The sequence below is a fragment of the Cucumis sativus genome, chromosome 4 (genome assembly GCF_000004075.3).
Source record: "Cucumis sativus cultivar 9930 chromosome 4, Cucumber_9930_V3, whole genome shotgun sequence".
Classification (NCBI taxonomy): domain Eukaryota; kingdom Viridiplantae; phylum Streptophyta; class Magnoliopsida; order Cucurbitales; family Cucurbitaceae; genus Cucumis; species Cucumis sativus.
In genome coordinates this window covers 9,683,586-9,697,521 of record NC_026658.2, presented here as the reverse complement: position 1 = coordinate 9,697,521, position 13,936 = coordinate 9,683,586, and the positions used below count along the sequence as shown (strand labels likewise).

Genomic DNA, 13,936 nt, shown 5'->3' with positions numbered 1-13,936 from the left:
TTTTTACTAAAATTTGGAAGTTCATTATTAAATATTTGATGTGATCATAAACTTTATGAGATTTGTTCAAACTAAAACCATCAAATTGGGATATAGGAGGATTTAGGGGGAAATGGAAAATAAAATTATTTGATTATTTCTTTTGAAGTACAAACGTAGAGTCTTTAGCCAAACGTAAGTACAAATAAATCAAAATTACTTGTTTTTGGTTTTCAAACTTTTTTTTAAAATGTTTTTAGACAAATACCGAAAACAAAAGTAGGATTTTAAATAGTTTTTAAAAAAAATGAAAAAAAACTAAATTATTGTACTATTTTATCGATCTTTCTATTTATGATCACACCTTTCAAATATTTGTACCATTCGTTGTCGTCGTCCAACACTTTGCCTCCCCCCGAATCCTTCCTCGACAAGCCACTACAACTTCATTGCACATTTGATTTCCAATTGTCATTATGTAAATCGCTGCAAGTGAGATATCCCCATTAGTTTTCTACTCTTCGTTTTCTTTCTTTCTCTCATCACTTTTCATCATCTGTTACTGTCCAATGTTTCGCCTTATTGACCTTTTTTTCTTTGTCGACTGCCACAATCTCACTACACGTTGTCGGTCGTCATTGCATAAATAGCTATAGTAATATCTTTTCACCAATTTCTCTATCTCTATCCTTCATTTTTTTCTTTCTCTGTTCTAGCCAGATTAATTAACAAAGAGCATTAATGGTAGAGCACCAATATTGGTTTGTGTTGGTGAAAAAAATTAAAATATATTTTGGCGAAAAAAAAGGGTATGGGTTAGGTCTTCATTCAAAGTGATGAACGAGAACTTCTCCTCCTATTTTGGCTCTTTGAACATTGAAATAATTATGACAATTCATTGGATTTTTTATTAAATTTTTACCCACACATCTTTCTACTATAAGAACCTCACTCCTCCTTTCTTTTTTCACTACAAAACAACTTCTCTTCCTCTCATCTCACTCTCATTTTCCCTTTTTTCTACACAAAAAAGATTTTTAAAATTTATTTCTCTATTGTTTTTTAGTTCCCAAGCATAGCGAGTGCTTATCTTGAGTGTTGGTATTCTGGTGTTTCCTAGTTATGTTTTCATCAATGAAGAAGGTTGTTTTTGTCTCGCCCTACCCCAACTAGCACTCCATGCGACTAGATGCATGCGACTAGATGAGGGCGTGTGTATCTCTTCTCAAGATGACGCACAAACACCTGGTAAGCGGAACAACTCCTTTTACTTGTCTCTTTGAAAAGCTCTTTACTTGAACCTTAGAGTCTTTCACAACTCTTTGCAGCGGTAAACAACTCTTAAACTTAGCTCCTTCACCTAGTGCTTAACACTTGGCTCTAAACAACTTTAGTTTCTAGGTGGTAAGCACTAAAGATAAATGTACAGTGGAATAAAAATAAACTTCCTCTCTTCTTCAACTTAACAATTTACTCCGAGTCTCAAATTACAATTACATTCCTTTTCTTTCTTGCACAGAAATAAAACCAAGTCTAATCTACACGTTCTTCTTCTTCCACCAAGGTATTGCCTTTTCACGCCAAGATCAAACGTTGCTTCTTGTGGAAGGGTATTTAGAGGTGTAAAGACCTTAATTCGTCCTTCGCCTCGGTCGCCCAATAACCCAACTTCATGGACAGCGTTTTATGGCTACCTTTCCTTAACTTAGCTCTTTGACTCTCTGGCTCCCTAGGCTTGGCCATACCAGCCTAGGTGATGCACTTGCCTTCCTTTCGAGTTGGGTCATCTATGTCAAGGAGCGATGCGCTTACCAACCGGCTCCTTGAACACAAGGTATAATGACACGACTCTTATGTTGCATAAGCTTACATAACAACTCTTCCTTTCCTCCTTAACTTGGCTTTCACGCCTAAGAACCATCCTTTACTTGGTTTCAACGTCGGACAACTTGGAGAGAGAAAACTTAAAACATAAGTCAAAGGTTAGATCACAAACATATAATTCTCATCACGTCAAATCACAATCAAACCATCACTATAAGCACAATAGGTTCCATGTATTTAAGTCATCATGCATTTCAAACTCACCACTGGGACGTGGGATTCTCCCTTCGCCTGGACTTGGGATTTAAATTCAACCAATGTCACATGAGTTACCTAGGATTTCCACTAGCATCTCGTCACATTCAATCTTTCCTCAAACCTAGAATTCACATTCAACTAGTGTCCAGAGTCAAGATTTCATCACAGCTTGCCCCGACCTAGGATTCTCTCCTCACCAAAACCTAGGATTCACATTCAACCAGCTTCACGCTTACCTAGGATTTTCACCAACATTTTGTGATAGATCATACCACATCACAACGCACAAACCACACAATTAGCAAGGGAGTATTAGCTCACAACTTACTCCTAACATAGATTATCACATAAATAACAAAGCCATGCAATAAGCATAAACGTGGAGTTATGAGAGAATACTAGTAACACAACCTTTATAAAAACTTTCTTTCCAAAACAAAGATCATAATTACAAACGCTTTCGTTATGAACAACCATTCAATCGTACAGAAATACTCGCTTCACTTTAGGAAGATTCATTCACAAACATTTATCCATAAACTCATAATCGAGCATAGAAAACAATTAATCATAAATAAAGTTTAGAAATTACTTTTGAAATCTGTTTTGTCATTCACAACATTTATACATTTATAAGGATTTCTCACAAAATACTTAGTCTCAACTCCTTCCTTCTCTGCTTTTAACTTTTTGTTCTCCTCTAACTGTTCACTCAACCGATCATTCAACATTCAGATAGCCCTTGTTATTTTATCAAAAAATCTAACATCTTCGAAAAATTCATTTTTCCATCGACCTTGGCCCTATTTATAGTGGCCTTTCGCATCCAAGAGTCACTTCCATGATTTACACGTGTCACCTTATCGATTTTCTCCACTATGTAGTGAACCCAAACTTGACACGTAGGCTAAATATCAATGGCGATTGGATGTTCCCTTGAGACGTCAACCTTATCTCCTTGGAAATCCAAACTCTTTAATCGTCTAACTCTTCCTATCTTATCGGAAAGCAACAAACATTTACTTCCCTCAGAGGGTCGTCTACCCATTTCAACAGGACACCTACTTCTCTGCCACACTCCCTTAGACTTAGGTAATTATTCTCGTATTACTACACTAAATGCCTAGCTCTTGGCATCCAACACATGGTTCTTCCTCACCAGCTATTCTTATCATATGGCATACCATAACTCGATGGAATTTAGATTTCAGCACTTCTCCTCGCGTCGCCTTTTCTTCTCTCGCATCCTTTCTCACAAGATGTCCCATACTTACACTTATCTGAAATAATTTTCCAACTAGGCTCTTCTTTAACCAGACTCATTTTTTTGGATTAGGACCTCATAGTTTTATCCTTGGGAACAGTGAGGCTGTAACAACTCCTAGCACCTAGAGCAAAGTTGTGAAATGTCTTAAAGAAAGCGAGCTCAACGAGTTAGTCCAATAGTTAACGAGTTTCTATTTTATAGCTTTTATCGTTCTAACAAAGTATTCCAGCAAAGCAACTTCAATAAGTTTGAGACGTTTGTTTCTGCTACCACGTACGGTTGGTCCATTTTAAGCTAACATACTAACCTTGGATTTGACTCAACCATTCCGTTTGGAGGGAGTCCACTTCAAAAGTTGGAAGTAGAAGATGTTATTTTTCTTAACTCTGGAGAAGGTTGACACTGCATGCTGAGGAGCCAAAAGTTCCTAAGACTCATCCAACCGAGGAGCAACTCTATGCTCACAACACATGGATAGAGTCAAATGTTATGGTGATTTTATTTTAAAATCCTTCCCTCCCGATCTCTCTCTCACTTTTCAATCTCTCTCTTTGTCCATTATTTCTTTTGTTTTGCATTGTTTTTCATATATTCCACGTAATTTAATAATTTATGATATATACTTATTATATTTCATCAAATTTACATTGATTTTCATATAATGGAAGTTAATTTGTAAAATATTACCGTGACTGAAATTGTTTTCGATTTAAATAAATCATTATATACCCATGTATATTTAACATAATATTAGATAACAATGTATGTGTGCATATTTCACATTGTATTTTAATTTTGTAACAATTTTTACATTATGTGAAAGTACAAATTTATATCAATACAATTAGGAAAAGTTATTGCTAATGATTTTTTATATATACAATAAAATATATAATATATTATGTGTTTGCTTCTTAAAGATATATTAATTTGTGTGTGATGCTTAATTTTTAATGATATTTAATATATATTGTAACATATATGAAATATTATGTGTCTGTTGTTGAACTATATTTATGTGTGATGCTTAATGCTTAATGATATTGATATATATTGTAAACTATATGATATTTTTTATGTTGTACATTCACAAGATGCACCATTTATCCTAAAAGAAATAAATGGTTCAGAGTCCAGAAATTTGAAAAATAAGTTTATTATATATTGTATCATGTATTACATAATTTAAGAAAGAAAATTAATAATATGAAACAATTAGTTGAAGGAGATGACCATCATAATATTCAACCATTTTAGTCTTACCTAACAAGAAATAATAGAATTATATGTGTTACTACTTACATAATATTCTAAATATTCACGTGTATATATAGGTCACAACACAAAATTGTTTTAAATATACAGTGGTATATAATAATGATGAAATAAATATGCACTAGACGGAATAGAAGTATATATCAATATTATTGATATCAATATAACTACCAAACTTGGATAGAAGACTACTATAGAAGTCTTGAAAAGACATACGTTCATTCACTAATATTTCAGAAACACTATAACTAATGTAGTTGTCACAATCATTGAAAAAACCATCATAATATATTGTTGATAACACAATTAAGAAACAAAAATAATAAAAGAAATAAGTTTAATGAAACGAATATGCACTAACAATCAATAATATAACGATATGTGTCACAACTTATGTATTATTACAAAATATGTCGATATATATATTTAATATATCATATAAGAGAATTAGATTATATAGTGATATATAATAGTATATATTGTTGACGGAACATTTAAGAAACAAAAAAATGAAGAAGATGATGGGAATATTGAACTCACTTGACTTTTAGTTTATGAACACTTCACGGGAAGTTAAACATGAAATATATGTGACAAAATTTACATAAATAGAAAGGAAAAAGAAATATGAACGAAAATTTTTTTGGACTTATCGGATATACTTGAAGGAGATGGAAAGGTGAAGAACAAAATCAGAATACCAAACGGAAAAACTAGTCGAAGAAAATTGTAACGATGGACGACACCGGAAAGTAAGTTTGTGAAAAATTGATATTGAATTGAGGATGAAATTGAATAAACTTAATTTGTAGAAATTATTAAATATATTATTAGCATTTTAAAAATAACTTTACAACAAATGATATTCTAATAATAATGTAAATATAATTGTGGATCATTCATACGGGAATTTTAAAAATAGAATAATTAGATAAAATATTTAAAGCTCATAGCAAATTTTTAATCCAAGCCCAAAACAGACAGTGAAATACCAAAAAAGCCCCTGAAAACCTAAATCCCAAAAACTAATCATTTTTTTTTTTTTTTTGCATACTCGGCACACAAAATGATATCTTTCTATCAGCGATAGAAATTGATATCTTTTGATCAGTTCTATCAATGATAGAAACTGGTATCTTTCTATCAGTGATACAAACTTATATCTATTTGTATCAAAATTTATATATCACACATAATAAAGCTTGACTTGAAAAGAGAGACGGAGGTTGACTTAACTTGAAAATTAGAGAGAGGTCAAGTGAAATGATTAGAAGCTACCATTTATGCACGACTAATTAAAAATAGAATACTTGATAGCATTTAATTGATACAAGGAGTTTCTTTCTATTGGTTTCTCTTAGTTCTATCATTGATAGAAAATTATCAGCTTCTATCGGTGATAGACACTGATAGAAAGGTATCCATTTTTATCAATGATAGAAGCTGATATCAATGTGTATCGATTCAATTCCATAGGATTTAATTTGAAAAAAACATACATGAAGTTTCAACGTGACAACTTTGGTAGACACTAATATAAAGGTGTCAATGTGTATAATTGTATAAGTTTATAAACCACATGTTTCAATTCAAAGATGAATACAAACAAAAACATTGACAAGTTTTATTGATATAAAGAATTTGTAAAAATAATACTCATAATTTCCAATATAAATTCATTAATTGGTGATACAACATAAAAATGCAACTATAATTATTACATCACTCATAAATTTGATAAAGTTTGCAAGTCGTAGAATTATGACTTTTGCCATGACGAATACTACATCTTGTCGCACACAACCTAAGTATGTTGACAACCATGTTAAGCATCCAAAGAACAACAAGACCATGAGAACAAAGAATCGCATGGAAATCCCATACTCAACAGCTACAAGATCCCAAGTTCAACTTCACTATAAATTGTTTATCACTAGCCATTACATTGTGTTCAACATCGTTGATAGGATAAACTTAATAAATGAAAATAGAAAAGAATTTTAGCACTACCATTTTTTCTTCCAACAATTTGATATATCTATATAAAAATAATGAAAAAGAAAATAAAAGAACTCTTACCAAGAAACTTCTTGATTCTTCATGTTGCTTGTGTAATATATTTTCACCTCAAGAAGTTAAATTTATTTTCATTGACAAACTAGCTTTTCTTTTATTGTTGTTCATCAATGATAGAGCTCTATTGCAAACTAATTTTGATAACTATATTTTCACACAAAGTATAACTGAAAGATAAATCCTAAATCTTACATCTTCACATTAAAAAAAAAAAAAGAATTCAAATTACATGTAAATTAGTACACAAAGAAATTAAAGCCAATGATGAACTAATTATATGTATGAATTTTGGACAAATAAAAATGAACATTCTTAAAACATAAACAATTTGAGGAAAAAAATTCACAAAATTTAAATTAGTTCACCAAAAGCACACATAAAAATAGAACATCAATTAATTAAAACCTAAAACATTGAAAAAAAGTAGTATCAAAGAAAGAAGAACGAGAAGAAAAAGAAGGAAAAGAAAAAAGGAATGTCCCAAAAGGAAATTGTGTGGATATGCTAGTGATGGATGTGAAAACACGAACAAGATGAAGATAGAAGAATAGAAGAATAAGATGAAGGAAGAGAGAAAAAAAAAAAGAATATCAGAATAGGAAGTTGTCGTTGTGAAAATACTTGCCGCTAGTGATTGATTACTTGCCGCTGGTGAAGGATATGGAGAGATATTGCCACAAATTTGAGAAGTCAAGGAGAAAAAACAAACGAAGAAAATCAAAACAAACGAAGAAAATCAGACTAAAAATAATATGAAAGAAAAAGTAAGAAGAAGAAGTCATCGAAAAAAATGAATGAGATATTCGAGTAAGTATGCTAGGGTGTTTTTGGAATAACATAGAATTAATATATTGCCTCTACTGTTTTGTTATTGGATGTAAATATTTTTCATTTTTTTTCGATTTAGATAGATTCTCCTATTTATTATATATTTTTAAAAATTAATTATATTTAATATTGACGTGGAGGTTAAAAGGGTCTCAAAAATACGAAATCTTAATTAAAATAATAATTGAAATATTAGAATGTTTTTTTTTAAATCTTTGAAATTAAAATTAAAAGAAAATGAATATGAATTAAATCCAGCCCAAGATAGTTTCGGGCTTAGGGCCCAAACTTAACCAACGAATCATTACTCTCTAACAACCCTCCAACCCAACGGCTCTTTCAATAATATTTAAAAAAAACGGCTCTTTCAAAATGTAGCCGTTACAAATTCAAATACAACGACTACTCTTTATTTTCCTTTCCGCAACTACTTTTAAACTAAGCTTCCATCTTTCCCATATCTCACTACATCCCCTCAGAAAATCACTCACAACAAAACTTCCTTTTTCTCTCTCGAACTCAGAAAATCTCAAACTTTCCATTTTTTCTTCAAATTTCTTTCCAATTTCTATAAAAAAAATAAAAAAATGAACGACTTAATGACCAAATCGTTCACAAGCTATGTGGATCTGAAGAAGGCAGCCATGAAGGATCTCGACCTTGAAGCCGGTCTAGAAAAGGCATCATCTGTTACCGGCGACAACGGTGACATGGGTCTGTTTCTGGAAGAGGCAGAGAAGGTGAAAACGGAGATGGGTTCGATTAGAGAGATTTTAGTTAAACTCCAACAAGCTAATGAAGAGACCAAATCTGCTCACAAACCTGAAACCCTCAAATTGCTTCGTAATGCGATCAATGTTGACATTGTCACTGTCCTCAAAAAGGCAAGATCGATCCGATCTCAGCTTGAGGAAATGGATCGTGCCAACGCTGCCAAGAAACGTCTCTCCGGCAGCAAAGAAGGCACTGCCATTTACAGGTAAGTTTCATCCTCTAAATATCGTAAATGTTAAATTTAAATTGATTCCCTGATTATCCGTTTTCACAGCAGATAAATTCAACTATTTGGCACAAATTCACTCTAAGTGTCGCAATTATGTGTTATTTCACAAAATTTTAAAAAAATGGGTGACGGTAAATTGAAGTACTATTTTGGCAGGACAAGAATTGCAGTGACCAACGGGCTACGGAAGAAGCTAAAGGAATTAATGATGGAGTTTCAAAGCTTGAGGCAGAGGATGATGACGGAGTACAAAGAAACGGTTGGGCGCCGATACTTCACGGTGACGGGGGAGCATCCGGAGGAGGAGGTAATAGAGAAGATAATATCGAATGGGGGGGAGGAGTTTTTAGCAAGGGCAATAGAGGAGCATGGGCGAGGGAAGGTGGCAGAGACGGTGGTGGAGATACAGGACCGACATGGGGCCGCGAAGGAGATAGAGAAGAGCTTGTTAGAGCTACACCAAGTGTTTTTGGATATGGCAGTCATGGTTGAAGCACAAGGGGAGAAAATGGATGATATTGAACATCACGTTATGAATGCTTCGCAATATGTTATAGATGGGACCAAGGATTTGAAAACAGCAAAGGATTTGCAAAGGAATAGTAGAAAATGTTTGTGTTTTGGGATTTTGCTTTTGCTTGTGATTATTTTGGTTGTTGTTATTCCAATTGCTGTTAGTTTTGGAAGTTCTTGAAAGAAACAAATTAGGAATTTTCTTCTTAATGGGATTTTTTATTTGATGAAATGGTGGGGGATGTGTTCTTGGCATCCCTAATTGAAATATTGTGTGTATTAAGAGTTTTGGGGAATTGTGTAATGCAACGTTAATTGATTTCTTTTTCATTTAAATTTTCTAATTTGGTTTTGGTTTTGGTTTAGTTTAATTTGTTGCTAATTCTATCTTGATTTGGTGGGTTTCTTAGTATTTAACATTAAATTTTATTGGACGTAAAAATAAGTTTTCTACTAAAACAAAATTCAGAAATTGAGATTAAATTAATTTTAAATTACTAAATAGCAAGTATTTCAAATATAGAAGAATGGAAGGAGAATTACTATATAAAAAATATAGAAGATTTACTAGTAATAAAAAGAATAATGTTATAGAAAAGTTACCTTCCCACTAATTTGAGGGGAAGGAATAGAGCATGAATTGAATATCATAATTGTGAACATCCAATTTTACATTGTAAGTACGCATTTCTCACTTTAATTCAATTCATTATTCATTTGATATCTTAAGTTTTTGTTATTGTTGTCACACAATCTTACAATTATGTATTTTGGCAAACACTTGAAGTTGATATGTTATCCGGGTGAAAGCGTTTCATACGTTTTTCAAAGGCAACAACATACATTTTCTAATTGGTTCAAAGTTCATATATATAAAGTAGATGAATTCGAGAATTTGTACATGCTTATTTCATACTTTATATATAATTCATTTACATCAATTAATTAAGGTTATAGCATAAACGTGTGGGAGACAAAATATTTCTCAAGATTTCTTCTCACTTGCAATGAGACATTTACTTGAGGTTCGCTCTTACCGTGGATGCATTTTTTGTGACGTATGATTTCACATATTGGAGGGTGATTTCTGACACACAATAGAGAACAATTGAGTCATGGTAGTCGGTGAAGGTAGTGAAGGTGTCGACAACAATTTCTACGGTGTTTTACAAATATTAATTTAATGTGACTTAATTCCTATTAATACTATATATTAAGTTTTAATGTATGATATACATAGAAATTATAGGTTACGAGAGAAATTTATATATGAATTAAATTAATATATGAATTAAATTAAATGTAAGATATTTACTTTAGAAATTAATTAATTGTTGAATTAATTAAGAATTCCATTTAATTAAATTAAAACTATAGATTATGTTAAAGATGTTCATTTAAATATGATTTAATTGAAATATTAATTAAATATGATTTAAATGAAATATTAATTAAATATGATTTAATTTATTGAAAATTTTTAAGAAAATATAACAAAGCGACAAAAGATTTAAACTATATAAAACAATTTCGAAAACGGAAAAAGCGACCATAATGAAAAATACAAAAATTGTCTCCGTGATTATTTGACACCTAGTGCGCGTAATATATTTAGTAAACAATCTTTTAGATCTGACTATTCTTTGCTACATGATTTGGCTACTCAAATCTAAACGGTTCTTTTTATGATTCTTTGGTACACGATCTTTAGATTTTCCTATTCTTTGGTACACGATTGTTTAGATTTTATCGTTTAAATTTAAGTAGTCAAATCTAAACGATTTTTTTAAAAACAAACAATTGTACATGATCATTTAAATTTGGTACGCGATCATTTAGATTTGGAACGATCTTTTTAAGATTCTTTGTGCACAGTCGTTTAGATTTGGCTATTTTTGGTACACGAACGTTTAGATTTGGCTACCCAATATCCCGACGATTTTTTTTGCCAATCTTGAAAAACCAAATAACAATTTGAAGAAAAAAAGAAGAAAGATGGCAGAAGAAGGAAGATAGAAAGGAATGCAAACTTGAAATATTTTTAAAAAATAACCGACTTCATGGAATTTTTTATTTTGTAACATGGACAGTAAATATTTTAGTGTTTTGTTATATTTGTGAAAATTAACATAATTAATTTTACTTCAGTTACAAACACCTTATACATGTCAAAAGCATCACTTTTATTTTTAAGCAAGTAAATAAAAGTAAAATCAGAAAAATCATTTATAAAGGTTATAAAATAACTCTTACTATTCCTAGTCAGCGTGTCATCAAAGCCACATAAATTAGAATGAATCAATTCTAGAGGCTCAATTAGCCTAGTTACATATTTATGCAAAGTCTTAGTTATCTTAGTTTGACTACAACATTCACATTTTTCAAATTCATGCAAAGATAAGTTAGGAATCATGTTTAACCTACTCATATTGCTAATTAATCTTTCATTTACATGACAAAACCTAGCATGTCAAATATTAAAAGAAGACAACATGTAAGCATTAGACAAGTTCTTCATTTCTAAGTTTAATTTAAATATGTTATCAGTTGCATATCCCTTCTCCATAAATACATTGTTTTTAGTTAAGGTAAATAAGTATGATCCTATTGTTCGAGTGAAGCGTGCTTTGTTGAGAAGATAGTCCAAGACTAGGTTCTTCCAAATTTTAGGAGTGTGCAGGACTTCCTTTAGGATGAGAGTTTGGCCAAATGTGAACTTCAGCTCCAGTTCTCCAATGTCACTACTTTGGTTGTATGGCGATCCCCCAAAAGAATGTTCTTGTCCTTAGTTTTGTTATATTTCTTAAACAATCTAAGGTCATAACAGATATGGCATGACACACCAATGTATAGTTGTCACCAACCTTCAAACCCCCCACTCACATTTGTCTTTGTGATCATAGCTATTAAATCCTCTTCTACCAGGTTCGCTTGCACAACATAACGATTTTTGTTTCTACAGTTTCTAGCTAAGTGTCAAGGTTTATTACAATTATAGTTCACAATATGTATCGTACTTTGGACTGGAGTTTCTAAGAATTCTTCTGGTTGTTAGGACTTTGGTTCTGAACCTTCATTTGGTTCCCTTTCGTTTTCAGGTATGGTTTCAAAAGTGGGCTTCCTCATGGGAACAACGTTCACCTCCTCCTTTTGGTCATGCTTATGGGTCTCATCCTCAATCATTAGTCTGGTGATCATACTCTTCAGTGAGAACTTGTTCGACTTGTGCCTTAGAGTATTCTTAAAATCCTTCCACAGTGAAGGTAACTTGTCAATAATAACAACAATTTAGAACTGCTCATTAAGGGGGCATACTTTCAGTAATTATTTCATGAGAAATTTTTTGAAACTCATGTGATTAGCCCTCCACATGTATATCGTCAGTCAATTGGTACCACAAATATCGACTTACTGCATATACTTTTTAGATCTGGCCTCTTTGGTGTCATACTTCTTTTGCAATGCATCTCAAACTTCTTTTGCGGTTGACATGGTACTGTAGTAGTCATAAAATTCATCAGCAAGTCCATTCAAAATTAAATTCTTACATATGAAATATGAATCTATCCATGCGTCACGGCTTCAGATTTGCTCCTCAAATGAATTTTTGGTTGAAATTGTTAGTTGTACAATAGTGCAAGTGACGATAACTTTCTTCAATATTTGGAAGAAGAACATCTTTTGTTTCCATTGCTTGAAATCAGCTCCTCCAAAGCGAAATTGTCAGTTGAGATTTGAGGTCATCATGACCTTGAATTGTATTGGTCATGGCAGCACAAGAAATGTCTTAAAGTTGTTGTTGCACTTTTATGGGGTAAACATCGTAGTAGGAAAACCTACAAACAGAAGTGCATTAACAAAATGGTTGAGTCATGAATCTCGCTCTCTTTATGAGGTTTCGCAGCTCTACTCGGATGTGCAAACATATGTGAAGTGTCTCATCGTCCCCATGATAAAACAACCTCTACCAACACTCATTAGATACTTAGTTGCTCGAAGACAAAAGTAGAACAAAAAATGCAAGGGAGGGAGATAACACAAGGTAGAAAGTGAGAGGAGAGAAATTTGTTGATCATTTTTTATATAGAAAAATGAGAAGGAGGTGTGTCATATATATATTGAAGCAAAATCTAACGATTCAACATGATAAGTGGTGTAACAGTCAACACGCTAATTAACAATCGTAATAATTGAAACGGTCGAAACGATATGGTAATAGTTGAAATGTTTGTAACACATGTAACGGTAAAAAATATTTCACTAACAATTACTCATAGTAATTTTACGTTTCTAAGAGCATTTTAAGTTCAAATCAAACATTTTCAAAAAGTTTTTGGGTTTTTTTCATTAGAACAAATGCAAATATTTCCTCTAAAAATGAGAAATGACCACAATACATTTTGGTGAATCCCTCGATTACTGAAATTAGAAAAGCTTTTCATCACAAACACATTCTTCCTAATCTAGTTGAATTATGACCGTTTTGTCAATTTTATCTCTAAAGACATTTTGCGTTAAAAACAAACGAATTGATGTATTATGTATATTATTCTTTGCTTTTTTTTCATTAAAGCAACACATGAATATTTTGACTCTAAATACTTCAAATTTATCATACTATCTAAAGGGAAAAAAAAAAAAAAAAGAATCTTCAACTATTAGGATGAAGAGGAAGTAAATTTATCATGTTCTTTTTAGTTTCAATCCAAAATCTAAATTCTATAACGATTACTTTTGAGTGTTTAATTAGAAATTCCCTTGAAACATTTATTATGTGTTCAAAATATTCTTACATTGTTTCATTTCAATAGCATATCATCGTTCGCTACATATAATTGCTATCAGTCATTAGGTTCTTAATGAAAATTAATTGTAATCACAGATTTTGATTATGAATATTAGTAAACATCAGG

At 31.7% G+C, this 13,936-nt stretch overlaps 1 protein-coding gene across 1 annotated transcript; it reads left to right on the top strand.

Annotated features, from left to right (window-relative positions):
- Nucleotides 1-7,947: 7,947 nt before the first annotated feature.
- On the top strand, nt 7,948-9,367 carry LOC101220775 (syntaxin-related protein KNOLLE). Its single transcript, XM_004147482.3, has 2 exons — nt 7,948-8,486; nt 8,667-9,367. Exons 1-2 carry the CDS (start codon nt 8,095-8,097, stop codon nt 9,202-9,204), a joined length of 930 nt encoding a protein of 309 aa, XP_004147530.1. The 5' UTR covers nt 7,948-8,094; the 3' UTR covers nt 9,205-9,367.
- Nucleotides 9,368-13,936: the final 4,569 nt, after the last annotated feature.

Coding starts and splice junctions, on each gene's coding strand:
- LOC101220775 (XM_004147482.3), top strand. CDS start 8,095: ATGAACGACTTAATGACCAAATCGTTCACAAGCTATGTGGATCTGAAG. Junction 8,487..8,666: donor GAAGGCACTGCCATTTACAG/GTAAGTTTCATC, acceptor CTATTTTGGCAG/GACAAGAATTGCAGTGACCA.